This window comes from Pinus tabuliformis, chromosome 9, assembly GCF_031772625.1.
Source record: "Pinus tabuliformis cultivar Carrire ecotype Pingquan chromosome 9, CPIR1, whole genome shotgun sequence".
Lineage (NCBI taxonomy): Eukaryota > Viridiplantae > Streptophyta > Pinopsida > Pinales > Pinaceae > Pinus > Pinus tabuliformis.
The window spans coordinates 791,026,110-791,049,018 of NC_142307.1; the positions used below are offsets into that span (position 1 = coordinate 791,026,110).

General features: G+C 33.1%; 1 protein-coding gene across 1 annotated transcript; it reads left to right on the forward strand.

Moving 5' to 3' along the window:
- The first annotated feature begins 18,834 nt into the window (after positions 1-18,834).
- Positions 18,835-19,485, forward strand: LOC149151114 (peroxidase C1A-like). Its single transcript, XM_089443064.1, has 3 exons — positions 18,835-19,015; positions 19,136-19,309; positions 19,433-19,485. Exons 1-3 carry the CDS (start codon positions 18,835-18,837, stop codon positions 19,483-19,485), a joined length of 408 nt encoding a protein of 135 aa, XP_089299190.1.
- The last annotated feature ends 3,424 nt before the right edge of the window (positions 19,486-22,909 follow it).

Here is a 22,909-nt window from a genome sequence, read left to right on the forward strand (position 1 = left end):
TTTCTGACCCAGAACCATTGCTCAAATGTCATTGTTGAAGCGGACTCAGAGATTACCATTAACTCTGTGAAAAGAATCAACTATGGTACACAGCCGGAGAAAGTTTCTAATCACTGGAAACTAATCCTAGTTTACCAAAGAATCCAAGTTCACCTCCAGGGGCTTCGAACTGTGAGTTTCAACCATGTTCGACGTTCGGCCAATAAACTAGCAGACCTTCTGGCCAACCAAGGGGTGAACAATGCAGATTGCAGGATGGCGAACAAATGGTAGGAGATTCCTCAAAACCATTTAAAGGCTCGCTGCGATGAACAAGCTGCAGAAGACAGAGAAGTGTTTCGTTATCGGACCCGGATGATTAGCATGAATTGATTTATCCGGTAAGAATTTTCATAACCTATCTGTAAGCATATGGCAGAAAGGCAAGCTAAGTTATGTCTCACTCTCTACCGAAGTCAGTTGGATGGGGTCCCCAGGTTCTCGGAAGACAATTTAATGGGTCTTTTCACAAACAAGCTCAGTATCGGGGACTAGATCCGTAGAAAGTATAGATAGAAAGGGAGATTGGTTTTTCCGGCAGCAAGTATTCTCCCCCTTCCAGCTTTTAGGTCTGAAAACCACGCCCAGGTCAGCTCTACGGTGATCGCACGACACTTAAGCGGTTTGTGGTTTTGTAGTTTCATGAGTGATCCCATTGGGATTGCGACACATGGCAGAGGGATTGACTCGAATACCTCCCTTGATCGCACATTATCCTTCAGGCATGTTCGGATGTGCGATATGATTCCTGGCCGTTGGATCCAGCAGCCAGGATCAACGGCAGGGATATATCGTTTTGTTTTGTGGGGCCAGGGTTATATACATTAAGTCTGTTTGGCGTGTCTTTTCCCTCTCTTGTGGGGTGTGGGTTTCACATGGTTGGAGATGTCTGTGGTAGTTGGTTGGCTTCGGGGAATGTATTGGTACGGAACTTCCCTAATAGGTGGGGATTTTTGTAGCCTTTCCATGTCAGCGTCTCTTAAGAAGGGTTAATTCATTAGTAGGGTGGGGGGTCTTTGATTTTGGCAAGGTTTCTTTTTCCCGTGTTCTTGTAAAGAATCGGGTTTTTGTACAATATGTAATTTTTCTTTTGTATTAATGAAATAGAAGGCTTGGCGCTTGCTTAAGCAAACAAAAAATAAAGCATTTTGTTTATAATCTGAGGAAGCTCTTAGCATTGCAAACTAATATTTTAAATCAGATCAACCAAGTGGTGTGAGGTCTAGTTGGGACTTCATATCAGGGAGATCCCCTTGGTTGATAGATTTCCAACACCGTCAACATGTAGTTATACATCGATTGCAAAATTGTGTTAATTTAACCTCATCGAAAGATGAGAAAATATATTTTTACATATAAAAAGGATAAGAGTGTATGATGGAGTATCAAAAAGATACATGTAATCTCATTGTATATTATATATATACATAACTAGACTTTATATATATGTGTGTAAATAATATATATGTGTGTGAGAGAGAGAGAGAGAGATATATATATATATGGAATTAAAAATGGATTAGCATTCCTCATTAGATTGAGTATTATGTAACTATATACATATATCATGCAAACTAGATGATTAGAGAAAGTTAGTATTCTAGGTATTAAATTCAAACTTTATAAAGAAAGACTAAGAATTGAAGTTACTTTTGAGAATATTTAATTTAACATTATAAGATCCTATCTTGATTGAACCTAATGATTAAAAGTGTTTCCACAATTAGGTCTCTATGTAGGCCATGGTTTCAAATTTTGGTTTATATATATAATTTAAAATTATCAATCATTACTATTTACAAAATTGCTTGTGGAGGTTGACAGTTGAACACAAATTGTAATAATCAACAATCATAAGTGGTGTAAGACGTAAATTCAATAACGTCATCCTAATCCCACCAATAACATAATATTATTACCAAGAGGGAAAAAAAAGTTTGCTAAGGTGGGTGTGAGGGTGGATATGGGCTAAAATAATCCAAGTCAGGTTATTAGTCCCTGCCTCCGGCATAGCAGGGACTATAGCATTCGATCGAACGTTTGACCGGCTATTAATCCATTTGTTGACCGTTTTTTTTATGTTTTCTTGTGTTTTAACCAAAGTTTAATTGCAGCAATTTTGGTCACTTAAATTTTATCCAAAGTTTTAACTCCGAAAGCATTCTACCTCTTATTGGAGGCTTCACGTGGCCCGATGCAAAGAAATGATGGCAATACCATTTTATCCAAAGTTCTGTCATTTTATATACCCTTGCCAATTTCTTTATATCAAAGTTTTTGGAATTTATTTATATCCCAGCGTTTGAAATAATTTATGCAAAGTTTTTAAGCCTCCACTAGAAGTGGAGGCTGCATGCCACTTGCATGTTCTTCGGGCCACTTGTCACCTCTTGTCACCTCTTATATCTCCTGTCCCTCTCCTGTCCTGTTTTCGTTCCACGCGATAAACAATACATGCAATATCTGTTCCCTCCGGGTCATTCCTCTTGCCCCTCCATGCTCATGTTAGCCCATTATTCTCTGCAATAGTTGAGCCCTGTTCAATTTGCAGAAGAAAAGCAGAGAAAGACAAGAGCTCGGTTGTTTCTACTGTTAATCTCTCCGGTTATTCTGAGCCTCTCCGGTTATTCTGAGCCTGTAAGTACAATTTAGAAATTGAATTATATTTTTTTGTCAACTTGGTTTGTTATGCTTCTTCAAAATTGTTTTTATTATAAAAATGATTACAAGTAATCAGTAACAAAAAAAATAAATTAATGCTAACCGGCTTTGCTAGAATGCTAACCGGCTGCAGTGCTGCTAATCAATTTGCAGAAGAAAAGCAGAGAAAGACAAAAGCTTCTCCGGTTAATCTGCGCCTGTAGGTACAATTTAGAAATTGAAGTATATTTTTTTGTCAGCGTGGTTTGTTATGCTTCTTCAAAATTGTTTTTTTATTTTTAAAAATGATTACAAGTAATCAGTAACAAAAAAAATAAATTTCCCTAATTAAATTTGCTAGAATGCTAACCTGAATGCTAACCTGCTGTAGTGCTGCCGGAAATTAGTGATAAATCCCCTAAGAGCTCGGTTGTTTCTCCGGTTAATCTGCGCCTGTAGGTACAATTTAGAAATTGAATTATATTTTTTTGTCAGCTTGGTTTGTTTGTTATGCTTCTTCAAAATTGTTTTCATTATAAAAATGATTACAAAGTAATAATCAGTAAAAAAAATAAATTTCCCTAATCAAATTGATTTTGAGCACGCTCAGTCGCAGGTTCAAACCGAGAGTTTCGCAATAAAAGGTACTTTGTACAAACCTTCAAACATGAAATGGGTAGGATAATTGGGGATTTTCAGCTCAGGATAGTTCATTTATTTAGCTAAAGTTATTGATTCTATTATGTCAAGTGTGAGAAAAATCTTTTGCTGCGCCTATACTCTTTTGTTTCTCTATAATCATTTCAGATAAACCCATTTCTCGCAGAAATTCGAAAAGCTCAATGCATATTGAAGTTATGGATTCTGCTACAAAAAGTATCATAAAAATCTTAGAAAAATCTTTTACTACTTTTACACTCTTTTGTTTCTCTGTGCCCATTTCAGATTACCGCGTTTACACTCTTTTGATTCTCTATAGCCATTTCAGATAGACCCATTCTCGCAGAAACTCAAAAGGGCCCATTAAGATTAAAGCTATTGATTCTGTTGCATCAAGTGTCAGAAAAATCTTTTACTGCGTCTACACTGTTTTATTTCTCTATAGCCACCTCAGATAGACCCATTTCTTGCAGAAACTCAAAAAGCCCAATTACAAAGCAAGTCAACGATTACTGAATATATGTATCAAAATACAGACAGAATTCATGCTAGGGTAATGGCTTTAATATGTTTCTATGATTCAAAAGTACCCAGTAAGGAGACTAGATAAGTTTCAATTCAGATCTCTTGCTTTTGCCCCGTCTTGCAGCCCAAAATTTCTACCTCGCCAAGATTTAAAGACCAAAGATCAACATCAATACTTCTGCCAGAAATGTAAATTGATACAATAACTTAAAAACCCTGGAATGAGGACAAAGACCTTACCTTAGATGCAAATCACGTCTAACGCGACATTGTCGTCCACAAACCTACCATCGAAGTGGAACGCTGCCCACAACAGGCCATCCAGACGGAGCCGTTTTATGAAACTGTGTTTAACCACACAGATCCAACCCTTTGACAAGAGAATCGGACTCGGCGCTTGGCCGTGGCTCACACTCCGGCTCGCAACAGAGATGCCCATGGCTGATTACCCGTATTCAAATTTATATATTGGGTATGTACGCCCCTCTTCTACCAAAGATTAAAGCAAATTATACCAAAATTAATGCTCCCGCATGGATGTGCATGGTGTAGGAGTCCATAATTCTGTAGAGACCAGGCCCAAGTAAAGGCATCAACCAGAGAAATAAACCCATTATCTATGCACAAAATGACCATGTCAAATGATAAGATAGAGCAGAAAACCATTCTCACCATGAAGGGCAACGATAACCCAGTATAGTGTACGCCGAGGAGATAGACGTGCAGTGCAGACATCAGAAAACCTGAAACAACCTCACCCGTCCGATGACGAACAAGAATAGTAAGATCAAGTACCGAGGCTAGGAGGGCCAGCTGGCGATAAATGCAAGCTCCTGGAGGCTACAACTCCTTATTGCAAGGTGGTGTATGCGAAGCCGAACATGTGGCGATAAATGTAAGGTGGCAAAAATAAAGGTGGCGCATGCAGAGAAGAATACGTCGTAGTGGTGATAAATACAAGCGGTGCATGGAAATTAAATATGTGCTTATAAAATTAAAGAAATTGAAACCGTGTATATAACTCTGAAGGAAGATGCACTTAGAATATGTTGAATATGTTGGGATAAAATGGAAAAGATATAAAACCAAGAAATTTTGAAGGCATAAAAACTTTGGATATAAGTGCGAAGGAATTTGCATTTAGAATATCTTGTCATAAAATGAAAAAATATAAAACTGGGAAATTTTGAAGGAATATAAAACTTTGGATATAAGTGCAAAGTGGAAAAAGTATAAAATTTGGAAATGTTAAAGACATATAAAACTTTGGCTATAAGTGTGAGATGTGGAAAAATATGTTTCAAATGGAGCCACGCCTGCAATAAGAGCTCAAAACCTTTCGCCCAATCAAGGAAAAATATGTTTCAAATGGAGCCACGCCTGCAATAAGAGCTCAAAACCTTTCGCCCAATCAAAACTCATGAAAAAAAAAGTAAAGTAATTTTAAATTTGAAATTTTATTGAAACATTGGTTAAACTGTACCATATGAAAAAAGTCAAAGTAACTAATATACCGTCAAACATCAGAACGCTCTCTGTATTGGTCGTGCTAATTGAAGGACCTGTCTGGGAAGATGGCAATGGCTCTAAACAATTTAAAAACAAAAATTCAATTATAATTACAGTTTTGTCTTGTTGTTATGGCAGACCCCGGCAGGGACTACCGCCACCGCAGTGGCTCCCTTGTTAAATTAATAGCACTAATTAAAGATGGAGATCAAATATATGACATTTTATATTAATAAGAGAACTTAGATTGGGTAAATTAATTACTTGATAGCTTATAATAAATGATGAGCATATATTAATAATTATTAAGAAAAACCTAAAGAGATTTAGGATGCAAATCGCAAAATGATTTTCGTTAAACGAAAAATTATATTTGGTTAGAGTAGCATAATGTTACATATTAATTTTCCTATATTAATTAATTTTTGAGATATGTCCGTGATTTTGATGAAATGATTTCTCTCCCACTGCATGGATTATATGGTGAGATTTGGAACTGAGTGGATAATTTGTATTATGTTGGTTTTCTATTTGGATACTTCAACTTAAGTAGGAAATTCCTTTTGCGAATGATGTTTGCTCGACACATAATGGGAATGTAATTCAAGATCGGAATTGAAGTTACTTTGAGGAGAAAGATATTGTAACATTACATTTTGAAATAACATTTTTGCCATTTTAACATTGTTTATTATGATTATAAATTAATTTTACATTCATAATGTTAATCTTATATTATGCTTATTCATGTGTCACATTCTGTGTGTTGTTTTCATTATGATCTAAAGGTGGCCATGTGCATTAATTATGCTTATGTACATATGTTATATATAGCATTAATGTTATTATATATATAGTATTAATGTTATTATGTGAATGGAGATTTAATTATGTGGGGATAATTTGTATTATGTTGGTTTTCTATTTGGATACTTCAACTTAAGTAGGAAATTCCTTTTGTGAATGATGTTTGCTCGACACATAATGGGAATGTAATTCAAGATTGGAATTGAAGTTACTTTGAGGAGAAAGATATTGTAACATTACATTTTGAAATAACATTTTTGCCATTTTAACATTGTTTATTATGATTATAAATTAATTTTACATTCATAATATTCATAATGTTAATCTTATATTATGCTTATTCATGTGTCACATTCTGTGTGTTGTTTTCATTATGATCTAAAGGTGGCCATGTGCATTAATTATGCTTATGTACATATGTTATATATAGCATTAATGTTATTATATATATAGCATTAATGTTATTATATATATAGTATTAATGTTATTATGTGAATGGAGATTTAATTATGTGGGGGTGAGGATTGGAATATGACAAAATTGTAATCATTTATATTTATTTTATCAATGCAAAATTTTGGTAAATTTTATTGATTATTAAAATGCAAATTATAAAATATGTGATATTTTTGTAAAAATATTTAAATTACAAATGATTTTATATATGTGTGGAATTTTTTGATTATTTTATAAGTAAATAATTTAATTATATAAATTAAGGAGAATAATTGTGGGGAAAAATAGATATTGGAAAATCATTTACTGAAAAGAAAAAGTTATCACAATGGAGAAATTTAAACCTAAAATGTTTCCTTAGTGGATGTAACACTGCTAAAATTTTTCCCTATTGCATACAAGAACCATCCCAAGCAGGATTTTGTGGAACCTTGGGATTAATGGTTAAGGGCAGGTATGTCATATTAAGAGGTCACAAGTTTAAATCCTAAAGAGGTAGAGTGTGTAATCGTTCGTAGACTTTAGAAATCAAATAGATGCACAAAGGTGGGTTCATTATCCCATAAATAAGGAAACATTATATACCAATTTGGTGTCTATCTTGGTCGTAACCTTAAAATTGGATTATCAATATTATTATTACTACACCTATTTGTTTTTTAACAATGTACATGTCATTTAATTCCTTTCATATTACAAACATCATGGGTCATCATTATGGATGCAGGAGCATCCTTGGCCTCAAGAATTCCTCATTAATGAAAAACAAGTTTATGTTGAGTTTGTAATAAGTGTTGTTACTCCCACATATTTTAAAGTTGTTGATACAACTATTATGTTAGTTTTTGATACACCAATATGGTAGTTGTTTCTACTCCTATATATATATATTTTCTCAAAGCAATGACACTCCTAGGATCACATGTTGATACTCATGTTGCTTGGAGTTGTTGACACATCTAAAATTGGTAGGTGTTTATTTTCATTGCTACAAGACCAACCCTCCAAGATGCACTACCAAAATTAGATGTAAATTACAAATTTGGTTTGTTTACATGCTAAGAGGAAGTGAATCAATTCATCTTAGAAATGCAAAAAGTTCAACAACATGGAATACAGTTTGTTTCAGTTGGAATGTGAGGAAATCAATATAGGGTGAATTCCAGGGGCACAAAAGAAAAATGAGCTTTTGGCTTTTGTTTTTTGGTTTTTGTTAGTTCGTGTGAGCTCCTAGATCTTAGACTACTGGTGTTGATTTTGCTGCTACATGCTTCAAAGAGCATGACTAATTGTTGTACGAGTTAGGAAGGTGTTTAGTTCTTATGCATGGTGTTTTTCTGTAACATCGTACGGAATTGAAGCGCTCAAAGGGCATTGCTATGTAGTTCTAGTTCTTGTCTATAACAACAAATTTTTAATTAATGAAAATATATTTGAATCCCTTTGTGTGTTTTTGTGAGTAGATTCGAATTACTCTTTGTTTGTGTTATGTGATTTAGTCCTCAATTAGTTAATTTAATATCCAAACTCCAATGGCCTGTGATGTGTGCTATGTAGCAACGACCCAGATTTTAAAGGTGTTGTGAAAGATACAAAATCTAGACTGCATGAAGTCGTACCAAATCAATATTCAATTTGATATTTTCAACATGAATTGCTTCATGTAACAATGTACCAGGAAACCTTGTCGATAGTTGCACAACAAGAGTGCTAAAGGTACAATTTGGGTCACATAGCCTAGGTTGAGGTATGTGGATGTTGGTGAGACATTTACAACTTCTAAGGATGCCACCAAGGAGAATGGGAGTAGTATGAGGAGGAGCACTAAATTGAGAGCTAAAAGAATTAAGATGAAGAATAGAAGAGCTAGAGCATTGAAGAAATGGAGATGCAAAGGTAGATTCAGATCTTGAAGAAGAAATAGTTTAAGAATAGGAGGCAGAGGAAAGAGACCCAGCAGAGAGGTTGATTTCATATTTGATAATAGAGGCAATTCAAGAGTTGGAGTTTCCTGTTATGATGGAAATCTACGATATGGCGTGCCCTTTGATTCGATTGGATAACTCAAAAGATACTTCGAGTACGAAAATATATAAGAACCAAATTAGGTGAAATTTTCCATGATGAATTTGAAAGGTCATGCTACACTTTGGTGGGATATGTTGTAGAAATGCAAAACAAATAATCAACTAGAAAACATCAATAGTTGGAAGAATATGGTCACGAATATGAAGGAGAAATTTCTACATATTGATTACTAGCAAAATTTGTATAGACAAGTCCAGAATCTAAGACAAAAGGATACCTCTATTCATGAGTACACTGAGGAGTTTTTCAAATTGTCACTTTAATCAAGTATAAGGTAGTTGTAATTTCAAAGGGTCACAAGGTATGTGATTGGACTAAAATACATGATTCAAGATGAAATGAGTCTGCATTATTTCTGAATTGTTGATGAAACTTATCACATTGCCCTAAAGGTGGAAGAATAGTTGAATAGGAAAACATAGCAGAAAGCCAGAGGAAAAGGTTTTAGAGGTAGATGTAATGTAAGGATTGTTATAGGAAATGAAAATGAAGAAGAATCCACAAGTGTTCAAGGTGTGAGAGGTGGAAATAGTGTTGTAAGAGGCAGTGTAAGTCTCGAAAGAGGAAAAAGAGAGTGTGCAATTACTCGTTACCTTGTGGAGTTGAAGGACATAATAACTTTAGTTCCTGGAAGGGTAAAATTTAGGCATAAGAGGTGCAACTAGAACATAAGTTACACAAGATAATGAATATTTTGTTGCTAGAGAAAATGTGACTATGCTTCAACAATAAAAAGGAGAAAATTTGATGTTTCATAGAGTATTTCTCAAGCCCCGCAACAAAATAGTGGAATAAACAGAGAAAAGAAGGAAAGTTTTCAAAGTTAAATGTAAGGTCCAAGGAAAGTGTTGTAACTTGGTCATATATGGTGGAAGTACAAAGAATTTAGTGTCCATTGAAGTCATGGAAAAGTTGAAACTCAAGATTTTACTCCATCCAAACCCTTCCAAGGTCTCATTATTACAAAAGGGACAACAAGTGGCTGTGAATAAGCAATGCTTATTGAATTTTCAAATCGGAATCCCTCGGGAAAAATTATTGTGTGATGTGGTTGACATGGATGCATGCCACATAATTCTAGGAAGGTCATGGATGTTTGATAAGAAAAATCACCATGATGGTTGAGAAAATACATATGAGTTCAGGAAGGATGGCCAATGATACAAGCTCACCCCAATGCTAGAAAATATAGTTGTAACAATCGAAAATTGTGGAAGTACTAGCATGTGAAACAACAAGATCACGTTGTGTTCAAGCAAGGAGTTTGTACATGAGGAACGAATGGTGAAATTTTGTTTAGTGGTGATTTCAAAAGATTGTGCTAGAGGGATTGAAATTAATAACCTTCTTGAAAGAAATCAAATCCTTGTTATATGAATTCAAGGAGACCATTGTTGATGAATTTCCAAAAGGACTACCTCCTGTGAGAAGTATTTCTCATCAAATTAACTTGATTCCAAGATTGAGCTTACCAAACAAGCCACCTTACAGGATGACTCCAGCAAAGCAAGCAGAACTAAATGAGTAGGTATAGGATTTACTTGATAGAGGACTAATAAGAGAAAGTTTGAGTGCATGTGATGTACCAGTTGTATTGACTCCAAAGAACACAGGTGAATGGAGGATGTGTACGGATTCTAGAGCCATTAATAGGATAACCATCAAGTATTGATTTCCATTTCAAAGGATGGATGATATTATGGAATTCTTGAGTGGTTCTGCATGTTTCACCAAGATTAACTTAAAGAGTTGTTAGCATCAAATCTAGATCAAGGAAGGTGATGGGTGGAAAATTGCTTTCAAGATGAAGGACAAATTGTTTGATTTTTTGGTTATTCCATTTGGGCTAACTAATTCCCCTAGCACATTCATGAGGCTCCTGAATGAGGCCTTGAAAGAATTATTTGGAAATTAAGTTGTAGTGTACCTTGATGACATTTTAATTTTTAGCAAAAACTAATAGGAACACGTGGACCACATAAGGAAAGTGTTATCGTGGTTGAAGGAAGAGAAGTTGTTGATCAACTTGAAGAAATGTGCATTCATGCATGATGAATTAGTTTACTTGGGAATTTTTTTATTTCCAGGGAAGGCTGGAAGATGGATTCTGAAAATATGAAATATATTTTGGATTGGAAAACACCTCAATCTACCTTTGAGGTGAGGAGCTTTCATGGACTAGCAAGATTCTACTAGAAATCCATTAGGAATTTCAGCCATATTTGTGCACCTCTTACTGAGTGCATGAAGAATGGAAATTTTAAATTGGACAGTAACAGCAGGGAAAGCATTTGTAGATCTAAAAATGAAGGTGATAGAGAAACTTGTTTTGGTTCTTTCAAACTTTGATAAATTATTCCAAGTTTATTGTGATGCAAGTGGGGCCGCAATTGGAGTAGTTTTAAGTCAAGAAGGAAAACCAATAGCATCCTTGAGTGAGAAGTTGAATGATTAAAAGAAGTATTCTATTTATGATCAGGAATTTTATTCTATTGTGCAGGCCTTGAAGAAGTGGAGACATTATTTTCTTCCCAAGGAATTTTTCTTGTTTACTGATCAAAAGGCTTTAAAATGTATCAACATTCAAGGTAATTTCAATCAAAAGTATTATAAATGGGTTGAATTCTTGCAAATTTATACATTTGTTTTGAAGCATAGGTCTAGAAAGTCAAACAGATATGTAGATGCCTTGAGTAGGAGAGTGTGGATACTCAACAATTTGTTAGTAGAAGTGGTAGGTTTGGAAGGCATGAAGGAATTGTATATAGAATATGTCGGTTTTGGAGAAGCTTGGACAACTTTTAAAACACCTTGGAGTGTACAAAATCCTATAGATTCACAAGCTCATGTAATTTACTAAATCACAAGACAATAATCTACTTCTACTTTCAACCAGCAGAACCCAATAGATCGATGAAAACAATAAGAAGAAGAAGAAGAAGATAAATCAATGGCACATAACACAAGATGTATCTGGGGAAAGACACTACTCAAAACCCCACTATCTGTATTGCATGTATCAGAAATATGAGTGAGCATACAAAGCTTGTTCTCACTAGAACAATTTTGCACAAGTATGCTCAACTTTCTCATCTCACAAGCTAGATGAAGCTGAATCCTTATCCTATTCAACAACTCTCCAAGCCCCTAATCTCTTGCGTAATTCCTAGGCTGAATATCCTGTAATTAAATGGAATTCATGCTTCCAAAACTATGCAATCCAAACATAGGATCAATCTCTGATGCATGCATGATATTTACACTCCAATAAATAATACAACTAATAGTACATTGTCCCTCCACTTTAGTCTCAACTGGGTCTTTCTCATAATTGACATGCATGAGTTTCTGATGAGGAAATCTTCAGTTAACTAGAGTGACACTTGTGGATGCACTAGTGAACCAACTGATTATTAAGTCTCTATTAATTCCACAAACAGTTCGGAACTAATTTAACTGAACATAATTCAGTAAAATGAGTTATCTAATTTAAACTCATACTAGACCCCTAAAACTTAGGGAGAACATATACATGACTTCAAAAAGACTTTCAAGTTGAAATTCCTAAGCTAATTAAGTTAATTAAACTTATTTAACTATTTACATGTTGCTATGAGAATAGAATTCGATTTTAATTCACAATTTAAATTTTAGGACAAATTTAAACTGAAATTTCTTGTTGCCATTTATGAACATGGAGTGTGGACAAACCTATGTTCCTGGATTACCATATCCAAAAAGGGTTTTTATTTAAGAATAAAAAATTTTGCATTCCTCAAGGTTCAATGAGGTTGAATCTTATTATGGAGCAACATGATGGAGGCCTAGGTGCACATTTAAATGTTGTAGATTTTGCCAACAATCCAAAGGTAGAAGTCAAAATACAGGGTTGTATACACCATTTTTGGTATCATAAAGGCCCTGGGAAGATGTGAGAATGGACATTTTCTTGGGACTGCCAAGGATGCAGAGGAAGCATGATTTAGTATGGCTATTACAGATAGATTTTTGAAGAGGGAACATTTCATAGCATGCAAGAGGACATGTGATGCTACTAAAGTGGTTGTTTTACTCTTCAAAGAAGTAGTGAGACTTTATGGGGTACCAAGAACAATTACTTCAAACAAAGATACAAGATTTCAGGGTCACTTTTGGAGGATGTTGTGAAAGAATATGGGTTCTAACTTGTTATACAAGTCAACCTATCATCTATAGACAGATGGACAAATTGAAGTAGTGAACAAGAGTCTTAGTAATTTGCTAAGAGGTTTAGGTGGTGAAAATCCCAACCAATGGCATGTGATCTTGGTACAGACAGAGTTTGCATGCAATGACTCGATGAATAGATCCACTAGTAAAATTCAATTTCAAATTATTTATGGGAAGCCACCGAAGGTTATTGTGAACCTGATACATTCGCCAAATTTGGGGGAAAGTAAGAATGTTGATGCAAGGCATTTTCAGACAACATGCAACTAATACATGAATAGGTGAAGAAGAAGTTGTAGCAAAGTAATGGCATGTATTACGAGAAAGAAAATTTGAAAAGAGAGTAACTTTTCTCGTTGAAGGAGAGATGTAATGATGCATATGTGGAAATAAAGGTGTCCCAAGTGTACCTACAACAAGTTAAAATATAAGAAACTAGGTCCATGTATAATTCTTCGAAAAATTTGTGAAAACGCATACAAGTTGGATCCACTAAGATACTTAGATATATCTCTTATATTCAATGTAGTTGATCTATATGATTTACATGAAGGAGAAAGCAGTGATGAGATAAGTACACCCACTAAGTGGAATAAACAATTACCAGTCAAACATGTCGAAGAAGTGGAAGAAATTCTGGCCACTATGGTTGGACAGAAGACTTGTTACAGGGAGTATCTGGAGTATTTGGTCAAATGGAGAAACAGGGGATCTGGAGATGTGTTATGTATAACTGAGCAAGATCTAGCATGTCTACAAGGGACTTCAGCCTCTAAAGGAAATACCACATGAGATGGTAGCTCATATTTTCTTAAGAATGGTGTCTAATGTAGGACCATACTTGGCCTCAGGCAATCCTCATCAACCAAAAATAAGTTTATTTTGAGTTTGTAATAAATGTTGTTACTCCCATATGTTTTAAAGCTGTTAATACACATATTATGTTAGCTATTAAGACACACAACTAGTAGTTGTTTCTACTCTTGTAGCTACATTTTATCAAATCAATGATTTCTCTCGAGTTTCTAACACTCCCAAGTTCACATTTCATACTCCTATTGTGTGGAGTTGTTGAAACATCCAAAATTGGTAGGTATCTAGCTACGCCGCTATAGGACAAATCTTCTTAGGCGCGCTGCCAGAATAAGACGTAAGTTACAAATTTGGTTCATCTACATGATGAGAGGAAGAAAATTGATTTAGCTTAGGAAGATGAAGGGGTAAATAGCATGGAATGTGATTTGATTCAGTTGGAATGTGAGGAGGTCAGTAGCACGGGGATAAATTGCAAGAGCACAAAAGAAAAAAAGGGCTTTTAGCTTTTTCTTTTTAGTTTTTGTTGGTTCTTTTGAGCTCCTAGCTCTTGAACTGTTGGTGTTGGTTGGATAGTGCTCAACTTCCAAAGAGAATGATTGAATGTTGTATGAGTTAGGAAGGTTTATATTTGTTGTGTGTGGTGTTTTTGTGTAACAATGTAGAAAATTCAGGCACTCTAAGGGCATTTTTCTATAGTTTGTGTTCTTCTCTGTAACAACAAATTTTGAATTAATAAAACTATATTTGTATCCCTTCCTATGTTCCTGTGAGAAGACTTGAATTAATCTTTGTTTGTGCTCTTTGATTTAGTCCTAAATTGACTAATTTAATATCAAAACTCCAATGGCCTCGGTTGTGCACTCTGTAACAACGATCCAAATTTAGCAGTTGTTGTGAAAGATACAAAAGTTGTACTACGCCAATTATTTTGCTGATGTCGTCATTATATTCTAAGCACTATGTTGATTTCTTTGGATTAGACAATTTGGTCATCATAGGTCATGTGTTTTCTTAGAATATGCAGGTGCTACTTGGTTACAATGATGAATTATAATGCAATATTTATAAGTTCTTATGTGGGATTAATGGAATAAAAGATATGTTTCTAAATATTAGAAAATATTTATAAGTTCTTATGTGGTATTAATGTAACAAAATATATGTTTATCATTATCAACAAGTATGTTTTCTTTGTGTACTTCATGTAATTATTTAGAATGTTGAGTTACGTAATTGTATTCTCATGAATCATGCTAACCTAGGTAAAATTCAAAACAAAGATTAAATAAACTATAATGTTATTGTGGAAATCATACTCTAAGAAATACTTTTCTCAACTATGTAGCCTAGTGTCATATGATCATATGGGAAAAGACATAGGAAAATAATGGTTTATTTTACAAAATAGTGCTCCCAAATTATAACTATGTAGCCTAGTGTCATATGATCATATGGGAAAAGACATAGGAAAATAATGGTTTATTTTACAAAATAGTGCTCCCAAATTATAATTATGGCTTAAGGCACAAGGGGTTTAGGTTTAACATATCTATTTTGTATCATGTTTAACTTAAGTAATTTTAGTTGTAACCCTAATTTCATAATAATTCTATCCACAGATCCTAATTACTCTTTATTGTGGGTTAGAAATTGTTTATGAAAATAAGGTTGTTTAGGAATTGGACTTTGATTTTTTTTTTTTAGGTTATGTTAGTATGAATAGAGATATTGACATTCGGTTTTGAATATCTATTTTGTTTTTATTTTATTTTAGTTTTGTTGGGAAGGTTGAAGTTGTACACAAGTTATGAAAGCGATTATAATAGTTGAGGACTATTAGCCTAGTTGCGTAAGTGGAGGTTGGTGGAAAACTTGTCTTCAGGGAGATACTAAATCCCATTTGTATGCCTCACATTTCCACATAAAAACTCCATTACAATAGTTAACATGATACAAGAGTCAAATTGGGTAGATTTTTCCATAATAGTACCTTGAAAAAGGTGGTGTTGTAGCAAGAGGCCTCTCCACCACACAATTACTTGTATTAATTGGAGATTGTGAATAGTTGTTGATATTTAGAGGAAATATATTTTGTTTTCTAAGTATACCATTTTAGGAAAGGATTCTATCATGTTCTCATTAAGATGGATTCCTACAAGAAGGGCATCACTTATTTTGAGTGTCAACATTTTCTTGGGAGGGAAATAAACCATAGATACTTGTGATTTCCCTGATTGATGTTGTGGTTTACCAAGTGATAACGTCCCCCCATCCCCAACCCATCCCTGTTAGGTTGGGCTATTAGAAACATATGTTCTTTTGCAAAGATTATAGAGTAAACGGTTTATATTTTAACTCCTAGTTCTTTAAATACTAAAAACCTTGTTTTAACTATTTCAACTTTCTTTCAAGAATTTTTAGAGTGGCCTAAAGTGAAATGGAACAACCATACAAAATTATTATTTTCATAATTCTCAAGAGTTATAGAATTCTACTTTTATGCATCTATTCTATATAGAAGAAAGGCCCTTCATGCCCCCTATTACGAGTTTCTCCTCAAAAGAGTTCAAATTATTTTTGCAATCAAATTCAAGGCTCTAGTACTTGTAAGAAGGAACTATCTAACCATATCAAATTAGTATTTTCACAATTGTCAAGAGTAACTTCCTCAAATTCCATCTCTAAAACTAAATTTTGATGCACTTATTTTACATAGAATAGAGGTCCTTCATCAAATTCAAGGCTCGAGTACTTGTAAGAAGGAACTATCTCCATAACCATACAAAATTAGTATTTGTGCAATTTTCAAGAGTAACCTCCTCAATTTCCAACTCTAAAACTAAATTTTTATGCACTTATTTTACATAGAATATAGGTCCTTCATACCTCTTATTACTAGTTTCTCGACACAAGAGTTCCAATTATAATTGCATGAATGCATGAAAAATTTTAAGGATGGAAATTTATTTTAAAGTCTAGAAACATAGGTTCTAGTGATATTTTTGTAAATATATTTAAATTTATAATGATTTTATATGCTATTTATGAATTTTTGGCAACTTTACAATAAGATAATTTTATTATATAAAAATAAAATGAATAAATCATGAAAACTAGTTAGGGTGTTTTCAAAAAAGCATGAAAAATTAGCCCATTTACAAACTTTATCCCTTAAAATATTTCCCCATATCAAATATTATTAATTGCATAATCTGCAATAACTTCCACTATTTCCAACTCTATAACTAAATTTTTATGCATTTAGTCAACATAAGATAAAGGCCCTTATACTTCTATTGCTTGTTGATTTCTTTACACAAAAAATCCACTTCTAACTATAATTAATTCAAAGTTAAAATAAAAAGTATAATTATATTTATGCATATAGGCATGTCTATGTTGGAACAAGACTTCCATAATTTTAATTTAATGAACAATCATTACTTATGCCGGTAAGCATGTTTATTTTGGAATAGGGTTTCCATAATTTTAATTTAATTACCAATCATTATTAAATAGATGGCCGTGATTTAACCTCCATAGAATATTCTATGTTGGAACAAGACTTCGATAATTTTAATTTAATGACGAATCATTATTTATGTGGATAGGCATGTTTATTTTGGAATAGGGTTTCCAAAATTTTAATTTAATTAGCAATCATTATTAAATAGATAGCAACGATTTAACCTCCATAGAATATTTTAGAATATTCTTAGTAATAGGCTAAAATTTATTTCCAAAATAGTTATGTCTTTTTCTTTTCTTTTAATTAAATCATTAATTTAAAAATGTCATATGAACAAGTCTCATATGAAATGATTTATGATTTTTTGGGCATGTGGTATTGATAAACCATAGTATTGGCCCATGGTACTGTAACAAAGCCTATTTACATATTAAAAATCCCCATCATAAAACGGGAGTGAGTCTCCATGGTTACAAACCTTGTTACATATATATATATATATAGATATATATATATATATATATATATATATATATATATATATATATATTCTTTTTATCATTAATAGTTATTATTATTTTAAATCTATTATACTTTAATTAATTTTTATATTTTTTTCAAATATTGGCATCTTGAAAAGTATAATAAAATGTTTTATACTTATTATAGAGTGATGTTTATAATGTTTATCAGCCATTTAAATTATGTAACTAGGCCGGTTTTATAAAATTGGGATTATTATTCCTTTTTATAATAAATTTTATTTATGAATTTTTCCGTGTAAATCACAAGAAATTTCATTTGTATCGTCAGGACAAGTTGCAGAATCAGATCTAGTTTAGAATCTTAAATATTTAGATTAGAAGAACCAACAGCTATAATTCTTGACCAGATAACGACTAAATTGTCTAACGGCTAAATTTTACAGGGAAACGGTTAGAAGGACCGGATTAGGGAAAAAACCTATATTTTAATAAAAGTAAAGGGACCATTTATAATTATAAATATATATTAAACTAAATTAATATAAAATAATATTTAATTATAAAAGTTAATTACTCTAATATTTATAATAACTTTTATAACTAAATATTATTTTATATTAATTTATTTTATAATTAATTTAATTTAATATATATTTATAATTATAAATGGTCCCTTTACTTTTATTAAAATATAGGTTTTTGCCATTAATCCGGTATTTCTAACCTTTTCTCGGTAAAATTTAGCTGTTAGACAATTTAGCGGTTATCTAGTCAAGAATTCTTCAACTTGTCTTGCCGATCAACCACACTAGTTGGTTCAATGAAATTTATTGTGATTTAGGCCGAAAAATCTCTTATAAATTTGATATGAATAGCAAAAACCTCAATTCAAGATTCTTTTGAAACTATTTTGAGCGTTGACATTAACACAACAATATTTGTACCGAATTTTCAACAAAAATGCAGCATGCACCTCTTCGGTATTCTACTTGTTCCAATATATTCTGACCGCTTGAATTTGAATTTGGGATTGATGTCGGTGATCGATGACCCTTATAAATTATGGCTCCCTGCCTACCTCAGAGTATCCACTCGTAGAAGCCTATCAACCTTCCAGTGAAAGGATTCATGATGGCATTTCGTTCAGTGAATGTTATATTCGTTGCATTTGCATTTGCATTCATTCAGTGCACCAGTGCTCAGCTGAGCCCTACCTTTTACCAGAATACATGTCCCAATGTCACAAATATAGTGGGGCAGGTCATCCATCAACCTCTGCAAAATGATTCAAGGATAGCAGCCTCTCTCCTTCGTATGCATTTTCACGACTGCTTCGTTAATGTTAGCGATATGTCTCTTTATTGAAGAGATTTGTATTCCACAAATAGATTTATAATACTGATACTTAATTCACTCTTTGACGTTCTCTTAGATGACACGCCCACTTTTACTGGGGAGAAGACAGCACCTCCTAACCTCAATTCCCTCAGGGCTTTTGACGTGGTTGACAAGATCAAGGCAGCAGTAGAGAGTAGAGAGTGCATGCAGCGGAACAGTTTCTTGTGCCGACGTTCTTGCCATTGCTGCAGAGCAGTCAGTGGTATTGGTATGTATAATTCCGTAGATAAATTGTGTTTAATGGCTTTGCACGGCTCTAAGTGGAGATATATTATAAATAGTCAATAGAAGGTACTAACATGATAAATTGAATGACTGCACCATGTTACAGTCGGGCGGCCCACCATGTTACAGTCGGGCGGCCCATCATGGAGCCGAGCTTAAGTCGATTGCAGATTCCCCGAATATATCGGGGAATCTAAAGGAGGTTAATTTAAATTAACCGTCGATCGTCGAATCTGCAATAGACTTAAGATGCCCATCCACTGCAAATGCAATCTTCCGATCAGCCCTCCCGGCACCGTCTCCGCAATCATAACAAAGTTCCAAAATGTGGGACATTCTGTATCCACCAAATGGTGACGGGAACACCATAACATCACTTGATCCCGGCAGTCCGGACAAGTTCGACAACAACTATTTCATAAACTTGCAAAGGAACATGGTGCTTCTGCAGTCAGATCAAGAACTGCTTTCCACAAGTGGGGCAACCACCATTTCTATTGTGAATGACTACATCAGTAGCGAAACCAATTTTTTTAACGACTTCTCCAAGTCAATGATCAATATGGGAAACATAAGTCCTCTAACTGGGAAAAACGGAGAAATCCGATTGAACTGCAGGAAGGCCAATGGCTAAACAATCCCGGTAGGATCTTTCTGTTTCTAATTGGCTCTGTGCTTTTTCTCTGTAGTATCCATAGCTGTAAACAGTCAAGAGTTTCGAGCGTGAGAGCGAGCTAGTGCTGTCTGAAACATGAAGACATGTTCGTAGGGTATACATAGCAAATTATGAATAAGCTTAGTTTTCGGAAACACACCGCTAAGCTGTTTACATTTCTGAAAATCTGGTGTGAATTATGAGCTTAATTAAAATGTGGAATGAAATCTTAGAGATTGGATTGAACGATATTGTAATTCGTTTGGTCGTATATAAATTTTCAAATAACAATATATATTTTAATGATGAGAATAATAAATATATACTTTTATTTTATTTTTTAATGGTAAGTGAGATTGTTTGTATTGATAAATATATTCATTTAAAAGTTTAAGATATTTATAAGTAAAAGTTATTATAGCCTTATTTATGCGGGTATTATAATTTATTATTTTATTAACAAAAATTTAAAGCTTGGGAGGAGAAATGATAACTCTTCAATCCATCACCTTATATCAATATAAAATTTCACGGACTCAGAGGGCAGAAAATTCAACTCTAAGGGTATTATTCTGTAATTTGGGTTCTTGTCTGTAACAACACATTTTGAATTAATAAAAATATATTTATATCTTTTTCTAGGTTCTGGTAAGAATACTTGAATTACTCTTTGTTTGTGATGTGTGATTTAGTCCTAAATTAATTAATTTAATGGCCTATATGATTTAGTCCTAAATTAATTAATTTAATAGCCAAAGTATAATGACCTAGGTTGTGCACTCTTTAACAACGACTCAAATTTTGTAGGTATTTTGAAAGCTACAAAATTTGGATTGCCTCAATTATTTTGTTAATGCAGTGATTATATTGTAAGCACCATGTTGATTTTTTTGGACTAGACAATTTGGTCATCATAAGTCATGTGTTTTATTAGAATATGCATGTGTTATTTGGTTACTATATTGAATTATATTGTAATATTTATAAGTTCTTATGTGAGATTAACTGAATAAAAGATAGGTTTCTCAATATTAGAAAATATTTATAAGTTCTTATGTGGTATTAATGGAACAAAATATATGTTTCTCAATATCAACAAGTATATTTTCTTTGTATAATTAATGTCATTCTTGAGAATGTTGAGTTACTAATTGTAATCTCATGAACCACGCTAACTAGGTAAAATTCCAAACAAAACTTAAATGAACTATAATATTATTGGGGAAATCATACTCAAAGAAATACTTTTGCTCAACTATGTAGCCTAGTGTCATATGATCATATGGGCTAAAGGCCTTGGAAAATAATAGTGTATTTTACAAAATAGTGCTCCCAAATTATAATTATGGCTTAGAGCACGAGGGTTTTAGGGTTAACATATCTATTCTTATCCTGTTCGACTTAAGTAATTTTAGTTGCAACTTGAATTTCATAATAAATCTATCCATGAATCCTAATTACTCTTTATTGAGGGTTAAAATTGTTTTATTTAAATAAGGTTGTTTAGGAATTGGATTTTTTTTTTCTTTTTAAGTTTATGTTAGTATGAAATATTGACATTAGTTTCTTATTTTGTATTTTATTTTTAGTTTATTTTAGTTTTATTGGGAAGGTTGAAGTTGTACACAAGTTATGAAAGTGATTATAATAGTTGAGGACTATTAGCCTATTTAGGTAAGTGAGGGTTGGTGGCAAACCTATCTTGAGGAAGATACTAAATCCCATTTTTATGCTTCACATTTCTACATAAGAACTCCATTACAATATTACCATGATATCGGAGACAAATTGGGTAGAGTTTTCACACAATAGAACCTTGAGAAAGGTGGCGTTGTAACGAGAGGCCTCTCCGCGACACAATTACTTGTATTAATTGGAGATTGTGAATATTTGTTGATATTTAGAGGAAAGATTATTTTTCTTTCTAAGAATACCCTTTTAGGAAAGGATTCTATTATGTTCTCATTGAGATGGATTCCTACAAGAAGGGAATCACTTATTTTGAGAATTAACATTTTCTTGGGAGGAAAATGAACCTTAGATACTTGTGATTTCCCTAATTAATGTTGTTGGAATTGAAGTCTAGATTGTACTACTTGGTTTTCCATCTTCAAGGATTGAATTTGAGATAAGAAAAGGGTTCTTGAATGTTTCTCTATTACTAATTTATGTTTCCATATTCTAAAATATCTATAGTAATATTATTTATAGATTCTTATGTTTACTTAGAGAAAGATAATTTTTCCTAAGTGATAACCCCCAACCATTCATGTTAGGTTGAGATATTACAAATATATGTGTTTTTGCAAAGATTATAGAGTAAATGGTTTATATTTTAACTCCTAGTTCTTTTAATACAAAAAACAAAAACATTTATTTTGAAAAGAATTTTCAGAAAGGCCTAAAGTGAAAATAGGACAACCATACAAAATTATTGTTTTCATAATTCTCAATAGTTCTAGAATTTTATTTTTATGCATTTATTCTATACAAAATAAAGGCCATCCATGCCACCTACAAAATAAAGGCCATCCATGCCACCTGTTACAAGTTTCTCCATAGAAGAGTTCCAATTATTTTCGCAATCAAATTCAAGGCTCTAGTACTTGTAAGAATGAACTATCCCAATAACCATACAAAATTAGTATTTGTGCAATTTTCAAGAGTAACTTCCTCAATTTCCAACTATAAAACTAAATTTTTATGCACTTATTTTACATAGAATAGAGGTCCTTCATACCTCTTATTACAAGTTTCTAGACACAAGAGTTTCAATAATAATTATATGAATGCAGGAGAAATTTTAAAGATAGAAATTTATTTTAAAGTATAGAAACTTAGGTTGTAGTGATATTTTTGTCAATATATTTAAATTTATAATGATTTTATATGGTATCTATAAATTTTTGGCAACTTTAAAATAAGATA

Bases quoted from the DNA above. Each gene is read 5' to 3' on its own strand.
- LOC149151114 (XM_089443064.1), top strand. From the start codon at position 18,835: ATGGCATTTCGTTCAGTGAATGTTATATTCGTTGCATTTGCATTTGCA. The intron at 19,016-19,135 runs GTATGCATTTTC...ACGTTCTCTTAG, and splicing joins GATAGCAGCCTCTCTCCTTC to ATGACACGCCCACTTTTACT. The intron at 19,310-19,432 runs GTATGTATAATT...ACCATGTTACAG, and splicing joins CAGAGCAGTCAGTGGTATTG to TCGGGCGGCCCACCATGTTA.